A 16,888-nucleotide genomic window follows, 5' to 3' on the forward strand; every position below is an offset into this window, starting at 1 on the left:
GCTCAACTGCTGAGCCACGCCCTCCCAGGCTGTTGTAAATTTAAATCTCAATGAGCCTTTTTGAAAAAGGCCTATTTGATCAGGACACATTTGAATGAAAATTTGAGCATATACTCAAAGAGTATACATTATGCTGTGTTTAGGAATAACAATGATAAGAGATTAGACAAATACTACAACTAATTTTTTATCCAACCGCTTAGGTTAAATGGTCAAGTGAAACGTTTTAGGTCATGATTTTAGATGATGAAAGTACTAGCTGTTTTTCTGGAAGGGGCAAATGAGTAATACAACCTTAATCAGATATATACTAGATATTGATATTTGGCAGTGGAGGAGTGGGCGGGGTGGATCTTCATTTGGCTATTTTTTGCTGACTTACCTTAGTTTGTGATTTCCACTTTCCCATTTCTCCTCCTCGCATGAAACCAAATTCCCTGACTTCTGATCAGTTCATTGCTCGTTATAGAGGCCTTTATCAAAGATATCTTCAGCATTTTTGGCCAGCTTGACTTTTGATAGTAAAAGCCATTCAAGAACATAACTTCAGTTTTTTAAAAAACAATACAATGCTCTTTCTAAAGGAAGTTTCTTATTTCCACCAAATCCAGGTGTATGAGACAACTCCTGCAAAGTCCTGCACAGGGCAAGCTCCTTTTGCACACTGCATATGTTGACAGAAGGCTGCCTCCCAAGACCATGACCGTTTAGTGGCACCCCTTTCTCTTCCGATTTGGCAAATGCTGTCCCTTACAGCAGCCTGGAAGCTATCAATGTGATATGCTATTTATGATCATTACTCTTTCTTTTTTCTTTTTTTCATTTAAGACAGGGAATACTTTACTCAAACCCATCAGAGAACAGGTTGGACCTGTAACAAAGTGCCGTGTTTTAAAGCATAGACCAGTAATTGTATATAAGTGTATATGCTGGTGCATACATATTAACTGATAAGACCACAACTTTTTGATGTTTGAAACAGAGTAAGCTTCACTGTAAAAGCAGCACTGTGTGACATTTTAGCTTTAGTATTCCCCTCCTCCTTCCTCACCCTCTCCTTCAACAGAATCCACACCAACCTTCTCATCATTCTTTTCAAGGGCATCCATGTCCCCATGGCCTCAGAAAACTCTCCTTCCTCCATGCCCTCACCCATGTACTCGTGGACAAAGGCACACTTGGCATACATCAGATGATACTTGTGGTCCAGGGGAGCCCAGACCTCAGCAACAGCTGTAGTGTTGCTCAGCAGGTACACAGCTCACTGTACTTTGGCCAGGTGTCCGCCAGGTATCACAATGGAAGTCTGGTAATTAGTGCCAACGTTGGGGCACCAGTCCACACACTGATGGTACACTTGGTCTTGATGGTGGCAGTGGCAGCATTGCCATCTGTGGGAACCATGTCACCACAGTGCAACAGGCAGCAAACAGTGTATTTACTGTGGTGAGGGTCACATTTCAGCATCAGGTTGGCTGGCTCAAAGAGCATGTATTGGTGATCTCTGCTACAGTAAGCTCTTCATGGTAGACTTTCTCCACAGGGATGACAAGGGCATATGTGGCCAGAAGGAAGTAGATGTGAGGATAGAATACCAGGTTGGGCTGGAACTTGGTCAGATCAACATTCAGGGCTCTATTAACACAGAGGGAAACAAAGATGGAGAACACAATTTTACCTATCAACCTATTCAAGCTGGTATCGGTAGCTCACTCAATCCCAAGGTTTCTGTGATGGATGTCATAGATGGCCTCATTGTCAACCATGAAGGCACAATCAGGGTGCTCAAGGGCGGCGTGGGTGAAGATGGAGTTGTAGGGTCCAACTACAGCTGTGGAAACCTAGGGGGCTGGATAAAAGGAGAACTCCAGCTTGGACTTCTTGCCATAATCAACAGAGAAACGTTCCATCAGCAGAGAAGTGAACAAAGAACCAGTTCCCATGCCAAAACTGGAAAACCAAGAAGCCCTGAAGACCTGTGCTCTGGTCAGTTTCTGAATTCGGTCCAAGACGAGGTTGATGGTTTCATTACCAATGGTGTAGTGCCAGCAGGCATAGTCATTGGCAGCATCTTCCTTACCTGTGATGAGCTGCTCAGGTTGGAAGAGCTGGCAGTAGGTACCAGTGCAAACTTCATCAATGACTGTGGGTTCCAGGTCTACAAACACTGTCCTGGGCTCATGGTTGCCAGAGCCTCTCACTGAAGAAGGTGTTGAAGGAGTTGTCTCCTCCCCCACCCCAGTGGTCTTGTAACTTGCATCTGGTCTTCAGGCTGGATGCCATGTTTCAGGCAGTAGAACTCCCAGCAGGCATTGCTGATTGGGCACCAGCCTGGCCAACGTGGGTGGAAATTCACTCATGCATGGTTGCTGCTTTGTGGGGAGCAGATGGCGGGAAGGTTGTTGCTTCTTACAGTGAAACCTCAGTTCTTGAACTTAATTCATTCTGGAAGGCTGTTCGGGAAGTGATCTGTTTGAAAACTGAGTCATTTTTCCCATTAGAAATAATGTAAATTGGATTAACCTACTCCAGACCTGTAAATGATTCCCTGTTTTAACCTTTCTTATATCAGGGGTGCAGCATCTTTGGTTTTTCACATATCATTGCCTCTGAAATGCTGTCACTGACTGACTGCTCTTCTTTATCCAAATCAGCAACAGTTTTTCTATCTCTTCAGTTGCCAGTGATGATTGTTTTGTGAGCACTTTAACACTCTTAGCAACATCAGCACACTTGGTGGCCTCCTTATATTTTTTAAATTGTGTTAATTGTCTACTTCACTAGCAACAAAAACAAAAGAAAACAAAAAGCCAAATCAAAACAAAAATATTCACAGCACAATATCCTGAGATGTTAGCAACTGGAGGTTTAGGGGTAAACTGATTCGAATTCTCTTCCTTGCTTGTAGCCTGAGAGACTTTTTGTCATGCTGATGTATCAGCATGAATGGGTTGTCAGATCAAGAGCTGAAGTTTGTTTGAAAACAGACATTTTTCTGTGAGCAATTTGGTCGAGAACCAAATTGTTCGAGATGGGAGACACTCAGGAACCGAGGTTCCTGACTGCACAGCACAACACTTAGACGGTGGATGAGAGAACCTTTTAGCGATTTCTTTTTTTTTTTGGTAATAAGTTGGGACCCTTTTCAGATATATTAAAAAAGCATGTGTTGCCTGGCCAGTGTTGCTCAATGGTTGAGCCTCAACCCATGCACCAAGAGGTCACTGGTTTGATTCCTGGTCAGGGCACAAGCCTGGGTTTGGGGCTCAGTCCTCAGTAGGGGGCATGAAGGAAACAACCAAATGATGTTTCTCTGTCATCGATGTTTCTGTCTCTCTCTCCCTTCCTCTCTTTCTAAAAATCAGTTAAAAAATAATAATAAAGCATGTGCGCCCCGGCTGGATGGCTCAGTTGGTTGCAGCGATTCCCGGTCAGGGCACAGAACTAGGTTTCAGGTTTGATCCCTGGCAGGGGCACGTATGGGAGGCAGCCAATTGATGTTTCTCACTCACATCAATGTTTCTCTCTCTCACCCTCTCTCTAAAAATCAATAAATGTATCCTTGGGTGAGAATTTTAAAAAAGCATGTGTTGCAGATCATCTAGCCAATTAAAAAGGCCCCAAAAAAACTGGCTTGTTGGTCCATGTCAACCAATTGCACATTAGTTACAGATACAAAAATTCTGTCATTTTCTTGAAGCTCAAATACTCCACCTTGATAGATGGAATAGAGTCCATATTGTTCATCTTCAGACCAACAACTATTTCTAGCACTTTTCATCAGCAGTATAGGGTCAGGATAGGCTGTGACTTTGTAAATATATTGCACCATTTGTTTGTTTTTCCTTCTGTTCTTTACTTTTGAAACATCCTCAGGTTCCAGAAATCGAAAGTATGTCTGGGAATAGATATAATAGAACCCTGTTTGATGGATAACTAACTCTCCTTTCCTCAGGTGCAAATTATTCAAAAATGAATATCCTTTTCTTGATGACTCCCAGGAGGTTATTTTATGGCCCCAAATGTTTTCATTCTTGGAGTCTGGAGGAAGGTTAGAGAGAAAGAAAGTTAGCAAAAGGGAGTTTGTAGCAAAGCAAGGTGTTTCCAACAGCTGTTGCTAGCCTATTTTTTGGTTGGTATTGCAAAGGATTTCAATACATAAGTTATTTCAAACATAAATCTTTTTATTCCTCTCATCTTACAAGGATTCTAAATTCTGTACATAGAGAAATCTGAAGGCTTCTGCATTATTGGGACCTGTTGGGAGGGCCTTATTTTTCTCTATTTTGTCTGTATTTTTCTGTATTATGCCACATCTGCCACACTTATCTCTGAATGGTAGCACAGGGGATGGTTCACTCAGATGGCAATCTTTACTCCTGGGCAGAACTCCTGTCCTGAATCCCTGTCCTGTGCTGGTGAACTCATATGAACAGCATGTAGGGAAACCAAAGGGAACATATCTAGTTCCTTAAGCCTAGAACTCAGAACTTCTTGCAGTTCCTTTGGATCTGTTTGGATTCCCTCCTTGGTCTTTTCAGCAGTCAAAGGCACCATCCAAACAGAAGGCATCTCTAGTCCACAATAAGACAGAGCTCAGGTTTGGCAATGAGATCCCAGATTTAAAGATCTTCAGATCCTTGATCTTTAAGTCCCAGAGACTGAATTTAAAAAGGGTTCTACAAAATACGACAGTCCTTTAAACTTTGGGCTCATCTCCATGATTTAAACAAAATTTAGTTTTTCAAGAGTTTAAAATAACTACCATGTTGGTTGATGAGTAGTGAATAGTAATATTATAATCTCACTCATAAGCATAACATGTTAATCACTTATAAAACATGAGCTCAGGAATATGACGAAGACAACTGCCTAGAACAAACCCAAACAGGAAACAAACACTCAAAATACCCCAATAATGCTTTCATCCATTAACTTCCTGAAATTTCTTTAACTTGGGACAGAACGTTTCACAATAATAAAAGTGACTACTTAGTGAGTACTTACAGTACACCAGGCATTTTGCATGTGTTAATCTTTACCGTTTTATGAGTTAAAGATTATCTCTACTTTGCATAAAGATGATCTCTATTTTGTATAAGAAACTGAAACTTGATTTGGTTAAGTAATTTACTCAAAACATGTGTCCAGGTAAAGAGGAGCTGGGATCCCAGCATGGGTATTTAGACTAGAAGACCCATGCACTTAACTACAGCACTCTGGGCACCTGCTCTACAGTTAAAAATTGGGTTTGACCCATGTGAAACTGACACATCTGTGAGTTAAAAATGGTCCAATATTCGTCACTTTCTGTGGTTCAGCCTAATTTAAAGGTCACAAGAATGCTCAGTAACTCATGGTGAAAGTAAATGACTGATTCAGAACTTTGAGGAGGAAGATTTGATAAAAGTGAGTAAAAGAAATTACTTTAAAGAAGGAAAAAAGGCAAAACTGGGGGCATGGGAAACTCAAAGTTCTCCCACCACTTTATCATTTTCCCGAGGCCCATCATGCCAAGGCAGTGACTGAGCTATTTGTCTCAGAACCTTGCTTCTGAAAAGAGTCAGTCTGAGGCCTGATTAGTGCTGAGCATTTTGTAGATCGCTATATACACATTTCAGGTACAAGTTAAAAGAATAAATTATTTGGACGAAATTCCTCCATTGCCCTCCTTTAAACCGTATATTTGGTGTTTCTCTTACTTGGAACTGGGAATGTGGACGCGCTCCGAGTGGTCCCGGTTATGTGAGCTGCTACTCTCTGAAGCCCCTTTCCTGCTACTAGTGGAGGACTGCTTTGTTGCTTTTCTAAAACAGAAGGGAAAAAATGATCAGCACTTGTCCAACTGCCTCTCAGAGACAGTGCTATTCACAGCTGTTGTCAATCGGGCACTGTGAGCACACTGGGCTTCCAACGTTGACCATGTGGGTTTTCATAAAAGCAGCCTACATTTTAGTACAATAATCAGTCTACTTCAATTTATGTTTAATTTAAAAAGTACTTTAGATGGGAAGAATAAGCAGTAACTCGGGTTATAATTTATCAGCATCTCAGTAGCAACTAGGGAGAATATAGCCTTTTCCCAAAAGATCCAAACAAACAAACAAAAACTGAACCTTCAGTAATCTTGCTAAGTCATTTAAAGTGTACCGATAACCAGGTATTGGCAAATTCCCATTTTCAGTTATATATAGAATGATACCAATTTCATAATCTCTGTTTTTTCCTCTCTGCTAGCTACTAGTGATTCTAAAGGAGTAGGCAGTGATAACAATTGTCCATAGATGCTACAAGCCGGCATCCAAGTCATTCCCCAGCACCTCCCAAAAGGAACATGAACTGACATACTGATCACGAGAATCAGCACAGGGGCATATAAGTCGCCAATTCACTACATCATAACAAACAAATAACTTACTGACCACCATCCCAGTACTTTGGAGCAGCGTTAAAAAATACAGATTCTGCCCGGCCGGGCGTGGCTCAGCGGTTGAGCGTCGACCTAGGATCCAGGCGATCGGGGTTCAATTCCCGGTCAGGGCACATGCCTGGTTGCAGGCTTGATCAATGACTCTCTCATCATTGATGTTTCTATCTCTCTCTCCCTCTCCTTTCCTCTCTCTGAAATCAATAAAGATATATTATTTAAAAAAAAATACAGATTCAACAAACTACTCTTTTAAAAAATCAGTTCAAACTTCCCAAGTGCCCTTACATTGGTTTTTAAAAATATTACTATTTCCAACTGGCTCCCAGGAACGAAACTTGCAAATATGTATATTTCAGTGTCATGGATACATCTTGGTATTCTGAGAAGTACATGATTTCTGCACCTTATTGGGATGAGTACAAAAGAACATTTTTCTTCCAACACTGAACATAGTACATGCATCTACTGTGGACTGTGGACTGAGGCACCAGCCTGCCTCATCAGAAGAGGTGGGGAAATGATCAGATGCTTGGACCCTGGGACAGGTCTTTTCTTCTCTGCCAGGTTGTGTGCCCCAAGACTGTAAGGCTCCAGTATATGTACTCAGGCCTGCATGGCCATTAGTATGGGAAAATGGGGCTATAGTGAGCCAAATGCAAAAAAGTAGTAAATTTAATTCAGTAATTTTATTTATGTATTTATTCAATTAAAAAAAAATCTGGATCAGGAACCTTCTAAGTGTTGTGGTGTGTTGGCACAACATTGTAAATGCACTCACTACCACTGAATTGTGCTCTTTAAATGGTTAATTGTTTGTTATGTGACTTTCATGTCAATCAAAATACACACACACACACACACACACACACACACGCACTGAAGATGGTGTAGGCAAGGGTGGGGGATCAGCTAGGTTTGAGGCACAGGTTTAGGTGCTAGGTATAGGGAGAAACAGACATGTTTTCTGTCTTTGTGGATCTCTGGCCTACTAAGGAATCAGACAGCACACAGATAAAAATATATAAAAACGAAAGGAAATGAACAAAGTATGTGTGATAGAAATAACAGGATGTGGGGGAACTTACGTAGGAGGGTGGCCAAGGAAGTTCTGACAGTTAGGTGGTGAGGATGGAGGAGGAGACGGGGCCAGTTACGGCAAAGGCCAGACACAAAAGAAGCCAGATGGAAGACCAAAGAAGCCAGCCTCTGCAACGGCACTGAAGGGGGCGTGGGTCAAGAGCAGGCTGCTGGTAATAAACAGGAAGATGCTCTGGCATGGGGACCACAGGATGAAAATTGTGGGTGGGTATAAGGCTTGTTGGGAAAGGGATGATGGAGAGAGGGGTTTCTGCATAAAGAAAGGATAGAGCCTGTGGTGGTCAGAGGCAGAGGAGACAGGTAACTCAGGGACCCTGATTTACCTTACTTTCAGCCATCCTCTAGAAAGGATTTAGATGGCTTATTTACAAGCATTAGAAGGTAAAAAAATAACAAAATTGAGGTGAAAGGAAAATCTATGTTAGAAAAATAAGACTCAACTGAAAAAAGGTCGGGCCACAGATTTGGTTCTTAGCTTTCTAGCGACCAATGCAAAAAGGGAAACAGAATCAAGTAGCTTGAAACTCTGAGCCACAGGTCAGAGGCAAGATGTGTAAAGGAGCAGAAAGAAAGGGGATGGGGAGTCCTTCACCCTGCCATGAAGTGGAGACTAGAAAGTTAAAATAACAAAAAAACAAAAAAATATACCTGGATCTGGAGAAATGGTTTCCTCATAGGTTCTCAAACTTATCTGCAAATAGTATTGAATAAAGCTTGTTAATTTTCCTAAAAATTTAAAACGGACTATGGAATGTCTATGGCCCTTTTTGCTGATGTCTAACAGGAAGTTTCTATGTAAGAGATCAACCTCGGAAGTTGGGGTGAACACTGAAGCAGCCACCCCCAGGCGGTGATCACAGAATGGTCCCCTGTGTGGGAAAGTTCTGTTTCTGGATAAAGTCTTTGAAGGTCCACTCCTGGAGCAGCATAGAAGGAAGGAGCTATGGGCCACGTGAGGCCAGACTAATCCTCCCCAGACCTCCTTGTGGCTGATGGATGTGGCAGACATGTCACCTCATTTCTTCTGTGGTGTGTGTGTAAGTGCTCTGTGTAATAGAGTCCAGGGCTTTAAATTACTGGACAGACCCATATGTGAGGCGCGCTTCCTTTCTCTCAATGCCCCAGACATACACAAACATGGCCATACCATGTCATTCTCTCATTTCTGAGAATGTGGTTGAGACATTCTTAACATAAAGATATTTTACCAAGTTCTCATATCTTTACTAAAAATCTAGCATCTCCTCTTTCTACTAACCAGTAGAAAAAAACAGAAAGAATAAAAACTGAGCCTTTCTGTTAACTAAACAGACCTTGTCTTGGCTCATTCACAGCTTCTAAATTCCCCTCCATTCCATGCCGTCAGCCCCTGGCAGGGTATTGCCTCTCACTGCCCCCCCCCCCCCCCCCCCCCCCGTTTTCTGCAGCTCCTGTTTATTTTGCATCGAACAGAAACTCCCTTCCTTAGGGCCACGCCTATCTGGCCCAGGCCCTGTCCCCAGGCAATCGGGGGACTGCCTGTAGTTCACACATTGTTTGGGGTAGTTTTTAATCCCATGCTCTATTACCAGTCAACGTAAAACGTATAAATACGTTTCCCGAGTACAGTGTGTTCAGTGGGCACTGGAAGGAAGAAGAGCGGCAGGAGAGAAGGGTAATTCCTAGTGTGGGAGGCAACCCACAGGAATGACTACAGTACGACCAGGTGGCCTGGATTCAAATCTGTCAATGATCAGCTCTGGGAAACTTTTCTCACGTCACTTAACTGATGTAAACTTTAACTTCATCTATTTAAAAAAAAAGAAGATAATGATTTCTTCCTCATAGAGCTGTTGTGAGAATTAAAGGAGCTAATATGTGTAATGGGTAGAGGGTGTTTACTGGAAAGAGCCTGTTCAATGAATGGTGCCAGGAAAAAAAATGGGAAATCTTTTTCTTGCACTCTTACCTACCCCTGTGTCCTCTCCCAGCTTCTCTCTGATCTAGTTAATGGCAGGATATGAGGGTGGGAAAAAGAGGGACAATAACAGGAAAGAGAACATAAATCCATCCCCACTACTTATCTCCCCACTCCCACTCCCAGCCCCAGCATCCAGCCCCCAAACCTGTGGGTTTGCCCTCCCGTTAACCCCAGGATCTATGGAGTCCCATTCCTAGGTTCCTCGGGACCCTCCCCCAACCCTGGACCTTTCCTGGTCTTTGTCACTCGGGGTGATGGAGTCACAGCTGCTTCAGTGCAGCATGAATGCAGTGGGAGCCCTGCCCAGGTCACACTTCCTGGGTGGCTGTGCCCACTGCCAGCTGGAAGTCCAATTTCATTTTTCATAGAAACAGCATCATGGGTGACATCTGAGCTCTACAGTGAGGACTGTTTAGGTTTATAAGTAGGATCTGTAACTGCAATAAAACACTGATTCTATGAAAAGCCAGTCTGAGCACCAAACCATGGACTCACGATCATGCCAGCAAAACACTTCCTCCTCCTTATACTGGGAATGTCCCGAGTATTTAAACAATCCTGGTACTTCCTCCTTTACAGAGCATTTTCATATTTGTGTTCTCCTCTGACTTTTCTAAGTAGGCAGAAGGTAAATATTACCAAATGCTTTCTTACCAGGAAGGAAGAGCCTGAGAGAAGAAACTTCATTTGACATGTCACATGACTGAAAGTAAAATTATTTCATTGTATTTTGTGAAATAAACAGTTAACATAATGTTTATGCCAGAGATCCTGTTTAAGCAACTTCCATAAAAAGATAATACTATGCCCTAGCCGGTTTGGCTCAGTGGTTAGAGCATCGGCCCACAGACTGAAGGGTCCCCGGTTCAATTCTGGGCAAAGGCATGTATCTCGGTTGCAGGCTCGGTCCCTGCCAGGGCCAGTGCAGGAGGCAACCAATCGATATGCCTCACTCACATCAATGTTTCTCTCTCTTTCTCTCTCTCCCTTCCACTCTCTCTCAAAAGCAATGGAGAAAAAAATCCTCGGGGGACGATTAAAAAAAAAAAGATAATGCTATAGTTTGTCATTTACTAACTATAAATTGAGATGTCATCACCTTCAACTTCTCAAATATCTCTTCCTTCCCTCTTTGAGATCAACATGTGGGAAGAATATGAAACACCATTTCTTGGCCCCTTTTGTCTCCTGAATAAAAAAATCACATACATCCTTCATTGTTGTCTGACCTTGAGCATATTTGCTCTGTCTGTGCCTCAGTTCCCACAATGTAAGATAAAAAGGTTAGACCAGGTGGGGAGGCTGTCTTAGAGTAGAGGCATGAACTCTAGACCAGGAGTTGACCAGGACCCACTGCTCGGTGCTGTTCCACCTTTTTCTAGTTCTATGAATTTAAGGGAAATTACTTAAACCCTCTGGGCCTCAGTTTCCCCTTTTGCAAAATAAGGAGTCTAGAAGTGATGATCTTAAATATTCCTTCTCCTCCAACCTTCTATGCCAGCTTGTGAAGTCACCCAATAGCCCACCTACCTTCCTAACAAACTGGCGTAGTTGCCACATCATTTGCCAGCAGGGGTCGTTCATATTCTCCACATCACTGGGGTCCCAAGAGCTGTTAGCTTCCTTTAAGATGCAGGCGATGCCGCTTTTGGAGTACTTGTCCTGCATCTAGGACGAGATTGCATATAACACAATATTATCCACAACAGCTTTTGATTCTGTTCATTTAGAAGTTAAAGCTACAGAAACTGATGAAAGATTCAGGGGAGTCTTGGCACCTTGGATAAGCTCATGGCTTGAAATTAAAGTAGGCCTGCTGTCCTCTGTCCTTTGAATAAAAGTAAGCAGTTGGATATGGTGGAAGTGTCACAGGTGTGGGGCAGGCATCCTGAGTCACAATGCCTTCAGTTGCTCCAGCCATCAAGTAGTTGTGTGTCCCTCAGCAAATTTCCACTTCTCTTCTGTGTCTGTTCTTCATCTGAGACTTGAGCTGGTTCACTGGTGCTCTTTGAGGTCTCGCTCAGTTCTGACATAGTGTGGATCCCATTCTAAAGGTGGAAACCCACTGAGATACAAACTAGGCAGTAGAGTCTGTTTAAATTTAAGGATTCTAAATAAAAAATTAGCCAAACCATTTGGGGTTCAGGTCATGTTCTGTTTCTTGATCTGAGCTTTGGCTGTCTGAGTGGATTCTAGTTATTGCTGTGATTTCTACTTCTCTTGGATGGTAAAGTTTGATCACTTTGCCGCTAAAAATCTGAATGCTGCCTCATTAAATATACACACTAGCTAGGGGTCTGTTTACCTGCAGAGATTTGAAACACCATGTGAAGCTACATCTTCCTGATTGAGAATAAACATTTATAATCTTTGTTGTCAACAGTCCCTGCTGGATGGGAAACACACAAGCCCATAAGCACATGCTGGCATGCACTCACACACGCAACCCTAACCAAACAGCACTTCAGGGAGTGCACACAGGTCTTTTGTTTTTTACTTCCTGCTTTTATTTTTAACTATTGAGATGTTATTTCCCTGTACAAATCTACTTAACTGCCTTTCTCTGGAGAAAAAAATGCAAAAGTGGCCATTTTTCTTTCTGCTACTTGAACTTAGGAGACTCCAAAGCATGAAGGGAGGCTCACACTTAAAGATGACCTGCTCGTTCCAAATCAAAACAACTTTAACTGTGTATGAGAGGCCCTAGCCAGAGTCATGTGGCACTGTACTCAGCCAAGTGCCCTGTGGACATTTGATCAAGGTTCCTCAAGTGCAAAAACATAAACCTGAGTTAATTAATGCCTTCCACACACTCTGGCAAAGAACATGCATTTACTTTTAAATATTTTCATTCTTCCTTAATTTAATTACAAGGGCAAAATATTCTCCTGGTCAATGTAGTAGAGGTGACAGCTGGGGCCACCTGAGCTGAGATATGACTGGCAACGGAATTAGACAGCATTTCTCTGCCCCTGCCCACCCTTCACTCTTCTATTGTAGACATCTATTATTTGCAGTTTACATAGGAACTGAAAAGCCTTTCCCAAGAAGAAATTCCATTGCATGTGGTTTAGAAATATGAGAACTTGCCTAGCAGAGAGGAAGATCTGGTTTCAAATGAAAGGCCTGAAGGCAGTTTCAGGAAGAACAACTTTACCTGAGACTATCCCAACCCAGCCAACATGGGCGTGCTTTGGCCAGGCACCGGTCTGATGAAACTAAAAATGCAGGCTCAGGAACTTCTATTGACTCCTTGAGACAGAAAGATGTGACACAGAAGGGATTGAACAATTTGAACTTGTTTCACAGCAGTTGGAAGCTGTAGAGCATGGGAGGTGAGGGTCGAGGTCAGGGAGAGGCAGAGCTGAGAGCTGCTTGGGATCAGGAACTCTGGTTAGCTGTGAAAGGAAGTGTAGTTTGAGAGGGGCCAACTGCTGATTAGTGCCTCTGGATAGCCTCTGTACATTTTTCAGAAAAACTTCCTGTTTGGGAGAGAGAACCTTGAAAATTGAGTAAGGTCCTGGGTATACATGGGAGGGAGGTTGACAAGCTAATGTGACATTATTGTTACTTCAAATGAAGCCTAGAAACACTGAGGACACACAGGCAACCTAGAAAATATAGAAAGGTAAAGAACATTTTTCCAAAAGCAAAAACAACCAACAAAAACCCCACCAGACCCACCTAACCCCACCTCCTAGCTACCCTTTGCATGATCTCTCTTGTTTGCAGGGTTGAGATCAGACTGGGGGGGGGCAATTTTGTGTATGGTTGTTTTCTCTTAAGACTATGTAAAAATGTCACATTCTTTAAATCTGCATGAAAGTCATATATGGATAGCATAGATATTTTTATGATATTCATTGTAGAAAATTTATAAAATGTAGAAAAACAAAAAGGAAAAAAGCACCTTACCATCTAGAGATCACAGTTGTGAACATTTTGGTGTTTTTCTTTTAGACATTTTTATGCATAATTATTGATTTCTGAGAACAGAAACCGAGAGAGAAAGCCCCATCACCCTCCACATTCCCACATATTCCTCGCATGATGATATCTGGTAGTTTCTTCTATGGACCTTGCCCAATGCGGGTAACTAGACAGATGGGAAAAGGGCGCGCTGTGGGTTTTTTAAAAATGAGTAACGATTACTAATGTGATGTGCCTCTCTGCCCTCTTTTCTTTTCACATCCATCCTTTCTACCACATGAGTTTAATCTCTACATCTCGGGCTGGGGCTTTTGTCTCGCTGACATCTGTGTGTTGAGGGCAGGAGGATGTGAGTGCTCTCTTCAAGTGTGTGGCTCTGGAAGGAGAGAAAGCTTTTGCACTGAGAGCTGCTCCTCTGTTCCAGAAGCCCTAAGTTCTGTGGAGAGGATTTCCGCTGTCCATTGTCCAGGCCAGGACCAATCAGTATCCTCCACAGGGCTGAGCTTAGCAGGGTGGACTCCTTTTCGGCTGGCTCAGAGACAAAGGTCGCAGTGCTGACCCACTCTGCGGCACTGACAATCTTCTCTAATCCACAAATAGCATAAAGGATCTAAAGGATCATTTATGGAGATTGGTGGAGAAGGGTTCTTTTCTCTTGTTTCCCTCCCCATCTATGATGCCACAGTGATAGACAGTCCCCTTGTCATAAAACGTTCTCAGAGATTCAGAAACTTCAGAGGCTGAATCATTTCTCTAGGGGTCTCTAGTCTCATCTATAAAATGGGGGGTGTTCAAAGTTCCTTCCAACTCACAGTTTTTTATAATATACAATTAGTCAAAATATATAAAAGAAGACAAAAAGTTGAGTTGGTTTCTTTTCAGCGGTTTTGCATTCATAGTACCAAATGTTTTATATAGTTGAGAAATACACAAATTAAAATGGCACTGTTTTATTTTATGTTTTTTTTTTTCTGTCAGATGTACCTGGATTTATACCTGGACTATCCACAGGCATTGAATGGCAGTTTTATTTTCAATTATTTTATAATGAGCAGTGAAAGGTGAGTTCACCTGATAATCACTTTATTACCGACTTTCCCCATTACATGCCTGTGGTCAAGGAATAGGCAGAATGCTAGTCCTTTATATTCTCACTATTGTCAACACACAAATGCAAGAGAACCTAAAACCAAAACATATTTCAAAGATCAGATCTGTCTCCATCCCATGTCCTGGAGGGAAAAAGAAAAACCTAATGGTGTTCCAAGGCTTGGCTCTGATTTTAATTCATATGTGCATTATTCTACCTGCTAACTTTTGAAAGTATGTCTACCTAATAATTTAAAACATTGAAAAGAAAGGTGGGAGGAAGAGTCTGGTTTATAGCCCTAAAGCCAGAGGATATGCAAACAGTGTGTAAAGAGAGCATTTCTGTCTGTGCCAAGTCCTGTAAATAACTGAAAAATCACTGGAATTAACCACATCCAAAAACATAAAGCAATAATATTATTCTTACCTGGCTTTGGGCTGAGCTCTGACTCTGTTTTCTTCCCGTGCACTAGTGGTATCACCACATATGTGGGATCCATGTGCCATGTGTGTGCAAAAGCACATAGAGTCCTGCCCTGGTGCAGCTACTCTGACACCTAAGAATTAGAGTCAAGATCTAGAAAGCATTTAGCAAAAAGCACTCAATGAATGGTAGCAACTGCTAATACGAAATACGTATTCTGTTGAAGACAGAAAAAAAACCTCAAGAGTTTGCTGCCTGCAGCAGTGACTGGTGGGACCAGTTGCTAAATCAGCGTTGCTTTGAGTAGTGGAGTGTGGATGGATGAGCAGAGGAGTCCAAACACATATCCAATCTTATACCCCATATGTTATGAAGGAAGAGGAATACATGATTTGAGGAATACAGAAAACTTTGTTGACACAATGCCTTGCACTTACACATTTGCACAGTGCTCAGTAACTATGTGCATTAGCAGTTAGGGTCCACAGGCAGAGAAAGCAAACATTTTCTTCACTATGAAGTTTTCAAAGAGGAGTGAATAGAGAGGCAAAGGAGAGGCAGTTAATCTGAGAGTGCTGACAGCTTCCATCCCCCGTCTGCATTGTACTGACCTGCTTCATCTCGTGGGTGAAGTACATGTATGCCACAGTCACACAGAAGCATTGCAGGAGAACTGTGGTGATCAGGATCAGCATATATCTCAGGCACAGACTGGACCTCTCTGGGACCTGTAGAGCAGTCATGGTCTGTCATGAGCAGCCTTCTGCAGTCAAAATGAGGGAACCTTCCAGAAAAACAAGTGATAAGTTTCACTTTCTGTTTCTGTGTCCTCGGAAACAACCACTACCCTTGTCTGAAACAGAAAGAAGAAGCTCTTGCTACTGCGAGTGTCCTATGAAAATCTGTAAAGATTTTTTAAAAATGTCTGTTACATAAGGATTTTATTATAAGAGCTGTGATTTACAAAATATTTGTAAATAGGGGACAGATACATTGTATTCCTTCGGAGGTCTCACCTGGTAGCAGTTTGCCACCTTCATTCTGGGTCCTCAGTTGTCCTGATAACTATTAGATTTCAAGCCTAAATCAGCGTTGCTTTGAGTAGTGGAGTGTGGATGGATGAGCAGAGGAGTCCAAACACATATCCAATCTTATACCCCGTATGTTATGAAGGAAGAGGAATACATGATTTGAGGAATACAGAAAACTTTCTGCCTCATTAAAATGGGGTTGAAATAGCAAAGAGAGTCCATAGATGTTCATTCTATTATATTGACATATATCTATAATATATTGATGTTTATTTGTTCTTCTGCCATTTTCTAGGGGTACAACCTTGTCCAAGATATTCACATTTTGTTGCTTTAGTTTTCATATTAACCAAGAAGTAGGATTTACTAAGAGGTCTTTAAGATCCCGAGCAGCCCGGTCATTTTATGATTCGATCATCACCTGGTCATGCAGAGGTAATAAAAATTCCTTTCTTTACCTGAAGGCAGTGTGTCCAAGATGTCATCTGACAAGACATCAGTAGCTATTATTCCATCATTACCAGCTGTTAGCTAACACTTTGGGTTGGGAATAAGGGTGAGACGTGGGTGGATGCAGTAGATTTTATGATTGTTTCCAATTTTCCACCTTCTCTCTGTTCATGTCCTTTGCCATGTGCTTTGCAGTTCATCTCACTAGAAAGTGTGTTTCCCTGCTTCACTGATGGTGGACTTGGTCGTGTAACTTGACCACTGGGACATTAGTGGATCTATCACCAGAAGGCTTGAATTATAACTGCACAGTTGGTCTTGTCCTCTTGGCTGCCATCATTTTTATAAGAAGACAAGCTCTGGGTAGTCCAAGGAGGATGAGAGCTGCTTGGAGCTGAGCTAGATCCAATCTATATTTTAGAGCCAGGGTCATCTGAACATAGCCTACATCAGCTGATTCTGGAACAGATGTGCAA

At 42.2% G+C, this 16,888-nt stretch overlaps 1 protein-coding gene and 1 pseudogene across 3 annotated transcripts; both read right to left on the reverse strand.

The window, feature by feature from the left end:
- Window positions 1-820: 820 nt before the first annotated feature.
- Window positions 821-15,823, reverse strand: TNFSF10 (TNF superfamily member 10). 2 transcript variants are annotated; one of them, XM_081137828.1, is made up of 5 exons: window positions 15,543-15,823; window positions 11,019-11,156; window positions 8,177-8,219; window positions 5,703-5,807; window positions 821-4,041 (listed from the first exon to the last, which is right to left on the reverse strand). In XM_081137828.1, the coding sequence occupies exons 1-5, from the start codon at window positions 15,672-15,674 to the stop codon at window positions 3,602-3,604; spliced, it is 858 nt and encodes a 285-aa protein (XP_080993954.1). In that variant the 5' UTR covers window positions 15,675-15,823; the 3' UTR covers window positions 821-3,601. The 2 variants fall into 2 exon arrangements, with proteins under 2 accessions (XP_080993954.1, XP_080993955.1); XM_081137829.1 differs by lacking the exon at window positions 15,543-15,823 and adding an exon at window positions 11,267-11,739.
- On the reverse strand, window positions 1,026-2,283 carry LOC308557384 (tubulin alpha-1A chain pseudogene; annotated as a pseudogene). The gene has a single exon. The product of its transcript is annotated as a tubulin alpha-1A chain pseudogene (transcript).
- Window positions 15,824-16,888: the final 1,065 nt, after the last annotated feature.

This window comes from Miniopterus schreibersii (assembly GCF_964146895.1).
Source record: "Miniopterus schreibersii genome assembly, chromosome: 5".
In the NCBI taxonomy this organism is placed as follows: domain Eukaryota; kingdom Metazoa; phylum Chordata; class Mammalia; order Chiroptera; family Miniopteridae; genus Miniopterus; species Miniopterus schreibersii.